The sequence below is a fragment of the Tilletiopsis washingtonensis genome (assembly GCF_003144115.1).
Source record: "Tilletiopsis washingtonensis strain MCA 4186 unplaced genomic scaffold FA09scaffold_22, whole genome shotgun sequence".
In the NCBI taxonomy this organism is placed as follows: domain Eukaryota; kingdom Fungi; phylum Basidiomycota; class Exobasidiomycetes; order Entylomatales; genus Tilletiopsis; species Tilletiopsis washingtonensis.
This window is the reverse complement of record NW_020312019.1, coordinates 141,933-156,786: the sequence shown is the minus strand read 5'-3', so window position 1 is coordinate 156,786 and position 14,854 is coordinate 141,933. Positions and strand designations below refer to the sequence as shown.

At 67.1% G+C, this 14,854-nt stretch overlaps 5 protein-coding genes across 5 annotated transcripts in view; 2 read left to right on the top strand and 3 right to left on the bottom strand.

Moving 5' to 3' along the window:
- Positions 1–977, top strand: part of FA09DRAFT_140436 (hypothetical protein) — a 1,426-nt gene extending 449 nt beyond the window's left edge. The window contains exon 2 of the mRNA XM_025739126.1: positions 72–977. Within this exon, the coding sequence (XP_025595722.1) occupies positions 72–787 (716 nt within the window). The 3' untranslated portion in view covers positions 788–977. The remainder of the gene's footprint in view (positions 1–71) is intronic.
- FA09DRAFT_312095 (hypothetical protein) lies at positions 816–4,146 on the bottom strand. The gene is made up of 2 exons (XM_025740682.1): positions 3,553–4,146; positions 816–3,464 (listed from the first exon to the last, which is right to left on the bottom strand). Exons 1-2 carry the CDS (start codon positions 3,920–3,922, stop codon positions 1,168–1,170), a joined length of 2,667 nt encoding a protein of 888 aa, XP_025595721.1. The 5' UTR covers positions 3,923–4,146; the 3' UTR covers positions 816–1,167.
- Positions 4,147–5,024: 878 nt separating this feature from the next.
- On the bottom strand, positions 5,025–7,961 carry FA09DRAFT_362814 (hypothetical protein). The gene is made up of 5 exons (XM_025745518.1): positions 7,089–7,961; positions 6,482–7,006; positions 5,780–6,423; positions 5,597–5,722; positions 5,025–5,535 (listed from the first exon to the last, which is right to left on the bottom strand). Exons 1-5 carry the CDS (start codon positions 7,917–7,919, stop codon positions 5,217–5,219), a joined length of 2,445 nt encoding a protein of 814 aa, XP_025595720.1. The 5' UTR covers positions 7,920–7,961; the 3' UTR covers positions 5,025–5,216.
- A 723-nt stretch (positions 7,962–8,684) lies between these two features.
- Positions 8,685–10,885, top strand: FA09DRAFT_347088 (isocitrate lyase). Its single transcript, XM_025744792.1, has 3 exons — positions 8,685–8,882; positions 9,160–9,439; positions 9,498–10,885. The coding sequence occupies exons 1-3, from the start codon at positions 8,811–8,813 to the stop codon at positions 10,766–10,768; spliced, it is 1,623 nt and encodes a 540-aa protein (XP_025595719.1). The 5' UTR covers positions 8,685–8,810; the 3' UTR covers positions 10,769–10,885.
- A 344-nt stretch (positions 10,886–11,229) lies between these two features.
- On the bottom strand, positions 11,230–14,449 carry FA09DRAFT_341085 (hypothetical protein; the record flags this gene model as incomplete). The annotated part of the gene is made up of 12 exons (XM_025744398.1): positions 11,230–11,247; positions 11,307–11,772; positions 11,826–11,881; positions 11,935–12,210; positions 12,262–12,334; positions 12,388–12,548; positions 12,605–13,090; positions 13,151–13,276; positions 13,328–13,497; positions 13,555–13,606; positions 13,658–13,808; positions 13,872–14,449. The coding sequence occupies 12 exons, from the start codon at positions 14,447–14,449 to the stop codon at positions 11,230–11,232; spliced, it is 2,613 nt and encodes an 870-aa protein (XP_025595718.1).
- Between the last annotated feature and the right edge of the window lie 405 nt (positions 14,450–14,854).

The following is a 14,854-nucleotide window of genomic DNA, read 5'->3' as shown; positions in this document are numbered from 1 at the left end:
CCCCCCCCTCTTTTCCCTCCCTTCTCTCGTTGTGGCACAGCTGAAATCAGTCCTGCTCCAACTCGTGCAAGATGAGAGTGGCTCGCTAGCCATCGAGCTCCGCACTCGTCTGCTCACCTCCAGCATCGAGCTGTTCCGCTGCCACGACGTCTCTCTGTTGATCGACGCCGCCTCCTCTTCCGAAGCTGCCGCCCCTCGCTCCGTCGTCGCCACGGATGCGCACGTCGACGCAGCGGGCTTTCGCTGTGCTTCCCTCTCCTTCCTCTCGCAAGAAGAGCTGCCCGAGCCGAGTCCCAGGTGGACGCTGGGAACACTGCAGCTCGATGCACCGCTACGGCACGTATGCGTCTCGTATGCATCGCGCGATAGCGTCGGCAGCGTCATTCTCGCGCCCCTTGCTGCTGCGCGCCGCGAGGAGGCAGACGCAGACGTTCTGCACGCAGAGGCAGACGCAGCCGCAGCCGACGGATCGGCATCGCTCATCGGCTTTGACGACGTGACTGTGCGCTATGCTGCGCCGGGAGGAGGAGGAGGAGGAGAGTGGGTCTCCTTCCATCTCTCCTCGTCCGTCGCTGCGACCTCGTCCGACTCGCCAGACGCGGCAGCGGCAAGACCACCAGCCGGCGCCCAACGCTTGCTCTCGCTCACGTCGGCGGGACAATGGCAGCTCGCCCCTCTGCGTCGAGCAGAGGGAGCGGCCGGGTATACTTCCCTTGGCGCCAACGAGCCGGTGGCGCGACAAGGAAGAGGGCGAAGAGGGAGCGTCGACAGCGGCATTGGGCTTTGAGCGGGCCTGTGCTTCATTCGCGCGGCTTGCTGGTCACTCTGAACGAATGTGATGAGCTGGTCAAGCATCTGATCTCGCACGGAGAAGAGGTATGACAAGACAGGTTGCGAGGCGGCGAAGCCAGCCTGGCGGTGTAGGTTCCAATACCATGAGACAGCGGAGCGAGAGAGAGTGAGGCAGCGAGCACAAACAGAGAGTGGAGAGAGCGTTGTACATGAGGGGGGCAGGCCCGGAGCAGGAAAAAGAGAGCCAGACAACGGGCGTGCGGGAACGGTGACGGAAGACGAGAGCGGCGGGTGCGATGCCGAGGCGGTGACGACGGAGATTGCGATGGATAGCAGACGAGCCAAGCATGAGGCGGATGTGGGAAAGACGTTGTTTTAGACGTCGATGTCCATGTAAGGCCGGCCCGCCAGCGGGTTGTTGCCATCGCGCGACACCGGCGGCACCGAGCGCAGCAGTTCTGCAATGGCAGGCAGGCGGCGTTGCTCCGACTCGTCCTTGTCGTCCGCCAGCTCCACGGGCGCCAGCGTCGGCGTCTTTGCCTCGTCCGATCCCTCCGCCTCGTCGTGCGCCGCCGCCGCTGCCGCCGCCGTCGAGGTGTTGAGGCGCAGAGGCGCCAGCTTGGTCGAGGGCGATGCGGGACGTGTGGCGGCCGCGGCAGCAGCCATCTCGCGAGCACGCTCGGGGAAGTTGAGGGCGACGAGCAGGTCGCGAATGAGACGCACATGCTGCATGCGCACATCGACGGGGATGGATGCGCCGACGTCGAGCGCCGCAACGTCGTCGGCGATGTCCGACACGGAGCCGGAAGGCTCGACGGAGCCGAGACGCGGGTACAGCGTCGATGAAGACGTAGACGGACGCTCATCCTCATCGACCGTGGAAGCAGGCGGCGAGGGAGAGTGCGAGCCTAGACTGCTTGCGGCGCCGTGCGAGCTGATGCTGCCGCTCAGACGCATCGAGCTCGAGTACGGCGTGGCACGGTGCGAGGCACGCGTCGTCGACGTGGAGAGAATCGAGCTGATGCTGGCCGCACTGCCACGGTGAGCGTTGAGCGCCGGAAGCTGACGGTAGAGACCGTGGCTCGCTGCCCGCGGACTGGTCTCCGAGGACTCGACCGAGGCGCCACGAGGCGAGAAGCGCGTCGAGCTTGTGCTGGGCTTGCGAGCCTCGACGTCCGTCATCTCATCATCACTGTCCTCGGCCTTGACGTCGCGCACCGACGACACCTCGAGGCTGCGGGCGACATCGAGCGGCGCGGCACGCGTCAGCGCCTCGACGCGACGGTAGTTGGCTGCGCCGATGTCCTTGGCTGCCAGTTGCGGCACGAGCGTGTGGCCGTGCGAGGCGCGCAGACGGTCGAAGGATGGGTATGAGACGTTGTCGGCGCCGTTGTAGCCGGACATCGCTGCCGAGGGGTACTGCGTGCTGCCATGCTGCAGGCCGCGCGAGGGCAGCTGGGCGATGGGACGACCATTCTGCCACTGCGGGTGCGAAGGCTGTTGCTGCGCCACGCCAGCGTCGGGCGTGCCTGCCGAGAAGTTGAAGAGACTCTCGTCGAAGCCGGGGATGTCGCTGAGGCCGTACTGGCTGAGGTTCTGCATGTCGAACGGATTCGACGGCTCGCTCGAGGCGTGGCTGGCGGGCGTGTGCACCGTGCTGCTGCCGTTGGTCGCGGCGGCGACACTCGGCGTGGCCGACGATGACGAGGCCGTGGCGGCGGCGAGGCCAGTCGAGGCGTTGTGGCCGAGCTGCAGCAGGAAGGCGTTGAGCTCGGCCAGGTCCGTCTTCTTGAACGAGTCGGGCAGCGACATGCGGCCGGCGTGCTGCGAGCCTGCCATGGTGTTCTGCGCGAGGAGGGCGTTGAGCGCGGCCGAGGTGGCCGCGCTGGCGGCCGGCTGCGACGGCTGCTGCGCCTGGTGGGCGTGCGGATGGCCGGCGTACGACTGCGGCGGAGCGCCATGGCCGTCGACGGAGGAGAAGAGCGCGGCGAGCGAGGCGTCGTCGATGCCGTTGGCGAAGGTGTGCTCGAGGCGCTGCGCCATGTTGGCGTCGTACGTCGGGCGCATGTGCTTGTTGCCGACGTCGTTGAAGAAGCCGCGCGTGACGTCGACCGTGTCCTCCCACGAGCGCTTCTGGCCGGCGGCGCCGCGCGAGAGGCCCATGTACGACGTCGGATCGTCGCCGTGCTTGGGCCGCTCGGGCGCGTAGTGCAGGTACGAGCCGGGCTTCATCTCGCCGTGCTGAAAGTAGCTCGGCCCGCCGGCGCCGTAGTGCTGCGTGCCCATGGGCGAGATGCCGGGCGTGTGCTGCTGCGCCCACACAGCGGTGGCGTGGTTGCTGAGCGCCGGGTAGCCGACGGCCGAGTGGTGCGAGACGGGATGCGAGAAGCGGTGCTGCGGCGGCGCGCCGGCCGCGTAGCCGCCCATGAACGGGTAGCCGAAGCTCGGCGCCGGGCCCGTGGCGCCCGGCTGGCTGGCCTGTGCGGCGGCGAGGTGGAAGGCGTTGTAGGCGACGGGGTCGGCGATGCCGTACGAGTGCGGGCCCTTCTGGCGCGCCGCCTGTGCCATCTGGTGCGCCTCGGTGTGGATGCGCTCATGCTTCTTGAGGTCCTGCGGCCGCTTGAACGTCTTGCCGCATGCATCGCACGAGTGCGGCTTGAGCGGCGTGTGCACTGCGTGGAGTCATGATGAGCATGGAGACATGCGGGCAACTGCGCCGGCGACAATGTCGGCCCAGCCGCGTGCATCTGTCTGACTCACCGCGCAGGTGGCTGGTGATGTGGTCGCGCTTGGCACAGCTGACGTCGCAGCCGGTCCACTTGCATGTGAGGCAGAGGTTGTTGGTGCTCTTGCGGCCGACGTGGTCGTCGCAGAGGTGGCGGTAGAGCTCCTCTGCGTCGCTGTATGCGTCGCCGCAGCCGTCCCACTGGCAGAGCGTGTTCTTGGCGGCGTCGGGCGAGGCGCGGCGCGGCGAGTCCTCGCTGTCGGAGTGCGTCGAGCTGGCGGCGGTGCTCATCGTGGGCGCGCCGGCGGGCGAGGCGCCGAGCGAGCTGCTGCTGCTGCTGCTGTAGAGGTGCGAGGAGGAGGCGCTGAAGTCGCTCCGCGCAGAGGGACTGAGATGATTCGACATGGCCGAGCGCGGGGTGGAGACGCGCCGGGCGAGGTGAGAGAAGGTGGTGGTGGTGGTGGTGGGAGGTTGAGTCTGGGGCTGTGGAGAGGGCGCGGTGGTGAAGCGGGGCGTGTGAGTGTGCGGCGAGCGGTGGTGGAGCGGAGGACGGAGTGGGCGCCGCGACGGCTTGGCGTTGGTGGTGGGCGAGAGCGGCGGCGGCGGCAGGCGGTGGGGGCGGGATGAGGTGCGCTGCGATGCTGCTGCGCGCTCTGAGGGCTGCCGCCTCGCGCCTCTGGGTGCTGGAGACGCATCCACCGCGGCCGGCTGCTCGGCTGCCTGCGCGGCGCAAGGCTTGGCTCGCCCAGCCGGCACCGCCGTGCCAAGACCACGGCGATCTGGCGGCACGCGCCCAGTGTGCGCCTGCCACGCCGCGCGTCCCGACTCGGCGCCTGCCAGAGGCGGGAGCCCGAAGGCCGCGGCAGCGCGCACGCACTCAAGTCACGCCGGCCGTGTCAGCATTTGCCGTGGTACACGCTCGCCGCATTTGCGCCCTGAGCCGAGCTCGGCACACAGCAGCCCGCACGCCGCGCGCACACCGCTTTGTGCTTCAGCTTCGTGGCTCGCAGCAGCGATCCTTGCGCGGGCTGAGCGCGGGCGAGAAGAGGAGCCATGCGATCGCCGCGTTGGCTGCACCTGCGCTGCCGACGCCGGAGGGTTGACGCAATGGGCGCTGCCCACACTGGCGAGATGCCTCTTGTGCCGCGGCAGACAGGCGGCGTGCCTGACGCAGCGGCACGTCCGGGGAGCCAGCCTTGGCGGCGGCTTCCTCTCCTCTCGTGCCCCGGCACCGCTCTGCCGCGCCTCAACTCCGCCTTCGTGCTCGCGGCAGCGCCGGAGCTCCGTCTCCTCCTCTTCGCCGTTCGCGACTCCCCTTGTCATCATCTCTCAGCAGGCGGGCGCGGGCCGCTCAAGCCGCCCCCGCGCCGGTGCTCAGTCTCGCGCCCCCCTCGAAGGCGCTGATGCACGCTCCGCGCGCCGCACAACCCACGTTCTTGGCACGCAGCTGCTCCCACGAACAGCGCATGCACGCATCTCGCAGCGCTTGGCACGGGTGTTGGGGCTTGGCGTTTCTCTCCACCGCACCGTCCATCACGTGCATGCCTCATCAGCCGCCGCCAAGCACTGTCCCACGCCTACGGTGCTCGAGGCATGTGTTCGCTGCTGAGGTCGATCCGCGAGGCGATGATGGCGTTGCATTTGCAGCTCTCGCAAGGAGCATCGTCCATCGCATGCCCGTCCGCTGTCGCCGACACGCTCACCGAGCGCGCAGCGTCCTGTACTGTCCATCAAGGACGTCCTTGATGAGCATCGCCGTCTGGTCCCACGCACAGTCCGCGTCAAGGACGAGCGAGGCCTCTTGGCGCGGCGCAGAGTCGCCGTCGGCCATGACGCCGTCGATGCGCAGCGTCGCCGCGGAGAAGACGAGTTCGTGGCGCGACAGAGACACTGCGCTTTGCAGCTGCAGTGTCGTGCCGTTTGAGAGGACGAGGGCGGAGGGGACGATGGGGTTGACCTCGTGTGAGAGTGGGACTGGAGGAGCAGTGTGCTGCGCTTGCGCTTTGGTCGCCGCGTTCCTGAGAACCAGGAGTGGTCAGCCACGGGAGTCGACCGCAGCTGCAAGTCGGTTGGACTTACTTGTCGAACCGCTTCACCAGCTGCGCCCACTGCTCGACGAACTCTCCCAGTGCGTCTGCAACGTCCATCTCCGTCTCCGCAGGCAGCGGCACCGCAGCGCACGAGATGAGGCGCATGTCGATCGGCCTACGTTGACGACGTGAGCGCGCCGCACCGCAAGAGCTGTGCATCAAGGCGACTCACGAATCAGGCACCAGCACGTCCGCCTCCCTTGCCACCCGCCAGTACGTCTGCAGCAGATCCGCATGTGCAGGTCGTTGGCGCTTCGCAGCTGTTGCATCGGACGTCGTGCCTGACGATGCTGCCTCGTCGAACGGGTCATCGCGCAGCATGCCCTCGAGCACGTCTGCGAGTTCATCGAGCGGATCGGCCTTGGCGTCGTTTTGCGGTGCGGAGGAGGTAGCCCACCGGGCGGTGATCTCGTCATCCTGCGAAGCATTCGTCGATGATCCAGACGTCGCTGCGGCCTTCGCCTTCTGTTCCTCGAACGCTTCCGGAACCGGCTGCTCCACGTCCACCACGAGCATCTTGCCCTGCTCATCTCTATACGTCAATCTGGCCAGCTGCAGTCGCTGCGACGACTTCCTTGCGCCCAGGCCCATGTTCGGATCGAGTGCGGGCACGTGTGCAGAGCGCGCGAGACTCAGTACCAAGGGCGGATGCGCAGGATGGAAGAGCGGCGCCACTTGCTCGCTTGCGAGCTCGGCAAGCGCTGGAGCGAGCGCCCACTGTCCGGAAAGCGGAGGCTGGAGGAGGGAGGTGGCAGAGTCGGAAGAGTAGAGGAAGTGCCCGAAGTGGACCTCACGCGTGTAGGAGGCGTCCTGCAGCTAGGACCAAGCTCAGCGAGACGCGCCTAGACGCTCGTATCTTACGCCGCAGACTCACCTCGACCTCCTCAGCTGCGTCCAGCTTCTTCCACACCTCTGCCATCGCCTGCTCATCCTGCACCTTCCTCAACTGTCGTGGCGGCGCGGCATTGCCGAGCTCCCAGGCTTTGTACTGCCGTGTCATGCGCCACGTCAAGCCTTCGCGCCGACTGAGTGGCGGCACTGGCTGTACAGCCGCGTGCGGGATGAAGGCGTACGTGGGTTCGTGCAGCGGTAGAGCCAGTTCTTGTTCGGCCGCGCTAGGCTCGTACGCCAACAGCAGCCTTTGACTCGCAGCGTCATGGGCCCATGCGCGAAGGAGAGAGAGCGCACGCTGGTGTGAGCTCGGTGTGAGCGCATCGATGCGCACGCTGGGCTCGTGCGAGGCGCCGTCGACGTCTGGCTCAGACTCGAGCGTGACGTTGGTGAGGAAGCAGTCGGACGCGGAACAGATGTCGCGCAGTACGCGCACGGGGATGGCGTCGGGGCGTGCGACGTTCGGAGCGAAGAGTGAGGAGAGGGTGATGGTGGTGCGAGTGATCGTCTGACGTTCACGCTCGTCAGCATGCGCAGTCATGCTCGCCTCGCCTCGAGCGGCCCGTCGCAGCTTCGCAAGCAGAACTCACAGACTTCCACTCCTCCAGCCACTTCGTCAATTTCTGCAGCTGCTCATCACTTGCCGCCTTGAGCATCATCTCAAATCCCATCTCCGCGCGCAGCACTTGCGCGTCGGCCGCTCCCAATCTGAGTTGCTTGCGCACCGTGCCAAACGGCACCTGGGTCGCGAAGAGCCAAGCCTCGGATCTGCGCATCGGCAATGTCTGTCGATGTGCCTCGACGGCTGCTTTCGAGGCTGCGCGAGAAGGCGAAGGGTTCGCATGGGAAAGAGAAGAGGCAGCAGTGGGATCTTGAAGCTCGACGTAGTTGAGTAAGATCTTGCGCACCAGCATCTCCTTGGCTCCCGTCGATGCGCCTTTGATCCCCGCCAGCTTGATCAGCTGTCCGAGCTGTGTCCTCGTGAAGGCCTTCGCTACCTCTCTGTACGTCTCCTTCCACAGTGTAGCCACCCGCTTGAGTTCCTCATCCACCTCACCCGCCGGAGTGCGTCTGGACCGCCGTCGACGCATACACTTTCGTGCGGCGCGCTCAACGACAGCGTCGAGCTCGGCCAGCTCGACGGACTCGTCGGCATGTCCTCGACCTCCGTCGACTTCCTTGCTGACTTGCGCAAGGTAGGCTGCCACATCGATGACGCTCGAGGCGGGCTCGGCAGGGAAGGAAGAGGCACTGCGCACTCTCGCGTCTTCCTCGGCGGGCCGCTTCGAGGAAGAAGCAGCCTGTGCCTCGGCTGCAGCAAGCACGTCGGAGGCGGCGGAGGAGAGGCTGCGCGCCAGCCATGGCGAAGGCGAACGCAGCACGCTGGCCTGTCCGCGCAGCAGACGGAGCGGCGTCGCCATGAAGGAGAGAGGAAGGAGCAGGAGGAGGTGGAAGAGGCGTGTGCTCGGCAAGAGGTGGAGAAGGAGCAGCAGCAGCCGCACTTCTTACGAGGCATCGTCACGTGGCTTGCACGCCTCGCCCGAGTTCCGCGACGGGCCGCTCCCACGCTCCGGCCACGTGGGAGCGGCGGCGCGCGGACGAAGCGGAGGCGGACGAGGCGGGCGGCGCCAGGCTGCGCGAGGCGTGGCTGCGATCTGCAGCGCATCAGCGGCGTCGGCGCGAGGTGTGAAAGGAAGCCGAGGCAGGGCAGGGGCTCGGCCATGCGGGGCCCTCCACCGGCACGGCGCAGCGTGACGACGGCATGGCGAGACGCTCTCTCCGCCGTCGAGTCAGGGCGAGTGAGAGAGGGTGTAGACGAGCAACAGGGAAGAATGCGATGCAGCGAGAGCTGGGCTGCGAGTCATGGCGCCGGGTCGAGCAGGGACGGAGGCAGGGAGGTGGAGCACCGGTCGTGCGAGCAGCGTGCGGCAACTCTTACTCCACCGGGCGCGGCTGCTCGCCGGCCGGTGCGGCGCGTGCATGCCGCTCGATGCCGCGATCCGGGGTGCAGCAGGCCAGCCGTTGCTGCTCGGCGTTGCCCTTGCTCGCTCTCGCCCGCCTGCTCCTGCTCCGCCAGCGCCGCTGGCGCTGCCTTCGCCGCGCTTAAGAGGGCGCCCCTGCCGGCGTGCTGCCGCCGCTGCTCCCTCCTTTCAACGCACCACCACCACCACCCTCTCCCCTGTCCGCTACCAGACAGCCGCTCCCTTCCTCGAGCAAGCACCGCATCCCTTGCCCTTAGCTGCCCCTGCTCTCACCCCACCCACCAGCCGCCCAGCATTCCCTCCTCGCTGCTCCAGAGCGCCGCCGCCGCCATGGGCTTCAACGCCGACACCGAGGCAAAGACGTTCGAGGCCGAGGTCGAGGCCGTCAAGCAGTGGTGGAAGGTGAGTCGCACGCGTGCACGCGTGCGATGCTCCGCTGTGCGATGCTGTGGCATGTCTGCCTGCTGCTCGAGTGTGGCAGCCCGGAACACCTCCTGCCAGCAGCGCATGCAGCAGCGGCGATCGCGCTGGCCGCGGCGGCGCACGGCTCATGCACCCGCACCCCGCACTCGCGCGGCCGCGCGCCAAGCCACGGCGCGCCTGAGCTGGCCGCTGCCTCCACCGAGCCGCGCATACACCTCCACTGCCAGGCCGCACGCTCACCTCTGCCGTTTGCCAGTCGCCGCGCTTCGCCCGCACCAAGCGCCCCTACACGGCCGAGCAGGTCGTCTCGAAGCGCGGCACGCTGCCCATCGCCTACCCGAGCAATGAGCAGGGCAAGAAGCTCTGGAAGCTGCTCGAGGCGCACGCCGCCGCCGGCACGCCGAGCCACACCTACGGCGCCCTCGACCCCGTGCAGATCACGCAGATGGCAAAGTACCTCGAGACCGTCTACGTCAGCGGCTGGCAGAGCAGCAGCACGGCCAGCAGCACCAACGAGCCCGGCCCGGACCTTGCCGGTGCGTGTGCTTGCTCCGGCCCGCCGTTGCAGAGCCGCAGCTGATCCCTCTGCGGCAGACTACCCCTACAACACCGTGCCGCTCAAGGTCGAGCACCTCTTCATGGCGCAGCTCTTCCACGACCGCAAGCAGCGCGAGGCACGCACGGGCATGGCGCCGGCGCAGCGCGCCAAGACGCCGTACATCGACTACCTGCGGCCCATCGTCGCCGACGCCGACACGGGCCACGGCGGCCTGACGGCAGTGATGAAGCTCACCAAGCTCTTCGTCGAGAAGGGCGCGGCGGGCATCCACATTGAGGACCAGGCGCCGGGCACCAAGAAGTGCGGCCACATGGCGGGCAAGGTGCTGGTGCCCATCTCGGAGCACATCAACCGCCTTATCGCCATCCGCCTGCAGTACGACATCATGGGCGTCGAGAACCTCGTCGTGGCGCGCACCGACTCGGAGGCGGCCACGCTGCTCACCACCAACGTCGACGAGCGCGACCACGCCTTTATCCTCGGCACGACCAACTCGAGCCTGCAGCCGCTCGTCGACGTCATGAACGCGGCCGAGGCCGAGGGCAAGTCTGGCGATGCGCTGCAGGCCGTCGAGGATGCCTGGACCAAGGCGGCCAACCTGAAGCTCTTCACCACGGCCGTCGCCGAGGAGCTGCGCAACCGCGGCGGCGCGCAGGCCGCCAAGGCCGACGCCTTCCTCGCCGAGGCGGCCAACAAGTCGAACAAGGCGGCGCGCCAGATTGCCACCAAGTACGGCATCGACGGCTCGACGTTCTTCTGGGACTGGGACGGCCCGCGCACGCGCGAGGGCTACTACCAGTACCAGGGCGGCACCCAGTGCGCCGTCAACCGCGCCATTGCCTTTGCGCCGCACACGGACCTCATCTGGATGGAGACCAAGTCGCCCATCCTGGCGCAGGCAAAGGAGTTTGCCGAGGGCGTGCGCGCCGCCGTGCCCGGCCAGTGGCTCGCCTACAACCTCTCGCCCTCGTTCAACTGGGACGCGGCCAAGCTGTCGACCGAGGCGATGAAGAGCTACGTCTGGGACCTCGGCAAGCTGGGCTTCGTCTGGCAGTTCATCACGCTGGCCGGCCTGCACTCCAACGCCTACATCTCCGACCAGTTTGCGCGCGGCTTCAGCACCGAGGGCATGAAGGCCTACGTCGAGCTCGTGCAGCGCAAGGAGCGCGAGATTGGCTGCGACGTCCTCACGCACCAGAAGTGGTCGGGCGCAGAGTACGTCGACAACCTCCTCAAGACGGTCACCGGCGGCGTCACCTCGACGGCGGCCATGAAGGGCTCGACGGAGGACCAGTTCAAGCACTGAGCGGTCTGCAGTCCAGCCTTCCGCCGCGCTTTCTCCCGTCTCATTCCCTCCCTCTACCATATCTCGCCTCCTTTCCTCTCGCGTTACTACCCTTCTCCCGCCTCCTGACTCCGCTAGTACCTGTACCTCTCTGTGTCCAAAAGAAACACCTCGTTCATCGTGCCGCGCCGTCTGAGCTTTCGCGTGAGAAGGGTGGCGAGGAAGAGATGTCATTGTGCGTGCTCGTCTGCTGAGGGAGGACGAGGGAAGTCCGGAGGAGGACGAGGTCCGGGAGGAGAGGAAGGGGAAAAGGTGACGGAGACTGGTATGCGCGGCTGAAGATCAAGGAGCGTGGAGAGGACCCGCCAGGGGTGAAAAGGTGACTGCTGTGCGACCCGCCAGGGGTCCAAGACGGTGCTGATGCATGTACAGACCTGCGAGCGAGACAGAGACGGAGGGAGAAGGAGCCAGTGCCGCGCTGCTCAGTCATCGGAGGCCCACTGATGCGCGCGAGAGTGAGCAGCAGCGAGGCAAAGACGCATCGTCGTGCGCGACTTACGGCAGGAATAGCGATGGGCTGTGCGTACAGGCGCAGGTTCTCGCTCTGCACCTCAGGCGTCACCTTCTCAGTCTTCATGCTCTCCGCCTCGCCGTAGAAGAGCGATGCATCGAAGGGCAGCGGCACGCCCTCTAGCCACGGCTGCAGCTGCGCCTGTCCCCCTGCGGCCGCAGCGTCAAGTGTAGTCGAGGGCACGACGAAGGGCGTCGAGGCAGAGATGATCATGCCGTTGGGCGGCCAGGCTTGCTGCTGCATGCTCGTTGCCTGCTGTGTTGTCGGCATGAAAGGCATGGCGGTGCCGAACGACGCCTGAGCGTGAGCCGTCTGTCCAGCGACGTGCTCGAAGCGCTGGTGGTGGGCCATCACCTGCGCATGCGCAATCGCGAGCGCTTGAGCTACGGCCTGGCGCTCGTCGGGACTGTGGGGACCGTTGAGGAACTGCTGTGCAGCCGAGAAGGAGGCGTGGCTGCACGTAGGTGTCAGCGCCCAGAGATGTCTGGTGCGAGCAGAAGCACTCACTCGGCCGTCCAGCCTCCGCGCTGCGATGCCTGAGTGGAGCGGTAGCTTTGCTTCCACTGAAGATGCGGTGTGAGCCGACGCCTCGCTGAGGCGAGCTTCGAGCACTCACACCAGCGGCAGGGCCACGCGGCACGTTCCTGCCCATCTTCATCGGCTGAGCCTGCGTGTACGGGATGTGTCCGAGGTCAAGGCCGAGTCCGCCGTGCGACGAGGCGTCCGAGACTTTGCGCGACGTCGCGTTGCGAACGCGCGGCGTGTTGCCCTTGCTGTTGTCCTTTCGCGATGACGGCGAGGGCGACGGAGGCATGAGTGCCAGATGGTTGGGCGCCAGAGAGTCGGTGCGATCGGGAGAGCCGCGCATTTGGAGACGCTCGCGAGGCTTGAGCTGTGCCTTGCGCGTCAGCAGAGGCCGAGGCGCGTCACACGACATGCGCACCTGAACAGCATGACCACCAAGCATCCTGAGAGGACGCTTCAGCGCCTCGACGACGCTAGCCTCGGAGACGAACCTGCGGACGCAAGCGATCAGCGGCGCCGCTCTGCTCGGCGGCAGCAGACTCACTGCACGAAAGCCATCGCCCTGGGGCGGTCGGCGATCGTCGGATTCTTCAAGCTTGCGATGCGGATCTCCTCGATCTCGCCCAGCGACGCAAGCTCGTTGTGCACCAGCTCCTCGAGGTGGTCGCGCACCTCGAACGGCACCGTGCCACACCACAGGCCGCACTGCGAGGGACCGTCAGCACCGGCCCGGGCCGGTGTTTGCGCGACCGCTTGCTCACCGGGTCGATGGTCGAGGCGCTGCCCCAGCCGAACACCGACGAGCTCTTGTGGTGCAGCAACGGACTCGTAGCCTGCGTCGAGCTACCTCCCGGCGTGCGTAGCTCCAGCTCGGGCGAGCTCGGCGGCGACGGCTCGTCCTGGCGGCGGATGTGCGGGTCAAGAGGCGGCGTCGAGGGCGTCGCCGGCGACGCAGGTACGGCGAGCTGGCCGGCGACGAAGAGGCCCGGCAGACGAGAAGAGGCGGGAGGTGAGTCGGTCTCGGGCTCGTCGGCGCCGAGTAAGATGCGGGGCGTCGTTGGAGGATGCTGTGCGAAAGGGTCGTCGAGAGAGGCGTTGACGCCCTTGCTGGCGCTGATCGTTTCGGGCGACACGGCGGTGTTCTGAGGCTGAGCGGGAGGAGAAGGATTGCGCGGCTGCTGACGCTCGGCATAGGAGCGGTGGAAAACGCAGCGCAGTGGCTCCGACTCCGGAAGCTGCGCCAGAGCCTGCAAGGAGAGTGAGCTCTGGAGTGCCACCGCGGACGTGTGAACGTCGGCAATGCTCACCATTAGGAAGTGGCCGGCAGAGCCGTGATTCGCAAACTCGATGGTCCACGAGCTCGTGCCTTCGACTCCGGTCTGGCGCATCTCGAGGCGGCAAGGGGAGAAGAGGCTAGCGATGGCGTACAGCACCTGTATGCATCTCGTCAGCTTGTATCTTCGATGCAGAAGAGTAGCACGCACCTGGCCCGTGAGGGGCTGCGAGCCCTCGCCGAGCAGTGCAGCAGGCAGCGGAACGGGGCTGGAGCCGTGAGGGTCGAGCACATGGCGCAGCGCAGTGATGTCGACGGGACCGCTGCACTCGACATCGAGCATGGTCTCCTTACCAGAGAGCTCGAGACGCAGCGTCTGGCCTGAAGTGGAGACGAGGGTCAGCGGCTTTGACAGACTTGAGAGCCAGAGTGTCTTACCAAGACCACTGGCGTTGCGCGCGTTGAAGCCCTGCAGCGCCAAGCGCGGCGTCTGTGATGCGTGATCAGTCTCAGCAGTCGGCCGCTTGCAAGGTCCACTCACAGCGTACGAGGCGAATGCCACTCTGCGCCATCCCTCGCAGGGGCCCTCGTGCCACAGATCCTTGATGCGCAGCTCATACAGCGGCGCAAAGCGCGAGAGGTGTCCGTGGAGGTTCTCGTACACTGCCTCGATGGGAAGCTCGTAGCTGAGACTGCGGAAGGGGAGAAGCCGGGTGAGCGAAGCATCGGCCTTGGACGCCGGGGCTTTGACTCACCCGGGTACGAAGAGCGTAGTGATGGCGCGCATGTCGTGCGCGTGGACGAGAGGCGCCGAGGTGCCCTGCCACTTGGTGAAGCCAGACGAGACGGCGTCGTGCTGCGTGCGCTGATCGGCGCTCCACTGCTTCGATCCGCGGGGAGCACTTGCGCCGCCGCCGAGGAGCGCCCTGGAGTACGAGTCGCCGGTCGAGCGCTTCGTGACAGGCGTGCGCGGGCTGGTGGGCTTTGTGCTGTGCGCCGTCGTCGAGGCATGGTCTGGGCCGTCACTGCTGTGCTGCTCCTTGAGCCACGTGCCGACGCGCTTCTGGTCCTCCAGGCTCGGGCTGGGTGCAGCGCTGGCATCCCACGTCCGCGCAGCCAGGCCGCCCTTGGTCAGCTGCCCGACGACGTGTGCGGAGCCGTAGCTGAGCATGGGCGGTGCTGCGGTGCCCGGCGGAGGATGAGCGGGAGGGACAGTGAAGGGCGCGATGGTGTTGAGCGGGTGCAGCGCGAGGGGCGCAGTCGACGGAGCAGCAGAGGCATCGGCGGCGGCGGCGGCAGCGGCACGCTTGGCCTTGGCCTTGGACTTGCCCATGACGGCGGCGGCACGGCGGAGAGAGGCGGCGCGGAGGGCAGGGGCGGGGCGTGGGGGTCGGGAGCAGAGATGCGCATCCGCGGCCGCCCTTTTGAGCACATGGCGACTGCAGTGACACCCACCCCTGCCGGCACCCCCCGGCCGCTGCTCCGTGATGTGATGGCGGATGAGTGCCCGGCAGCATGCAGAGCGCACGGACGAGAGGAGGTGTTCCGCGCCGCCGCGCGTTGCTACCCCACGCGCGCACCCCGCGCGCTTGCCCCATCGCTGCAGGCAGAGATGCCACATCCCGCCGTCGACGATCATCGCCGACTCGATTTGTGCTATGTGCAGAGTCTAGTGCACATACTCTCGACTTTCGAGGCGGGCTCGCATATCTGTCATGGACTGCGCCAAAGCGTCGCA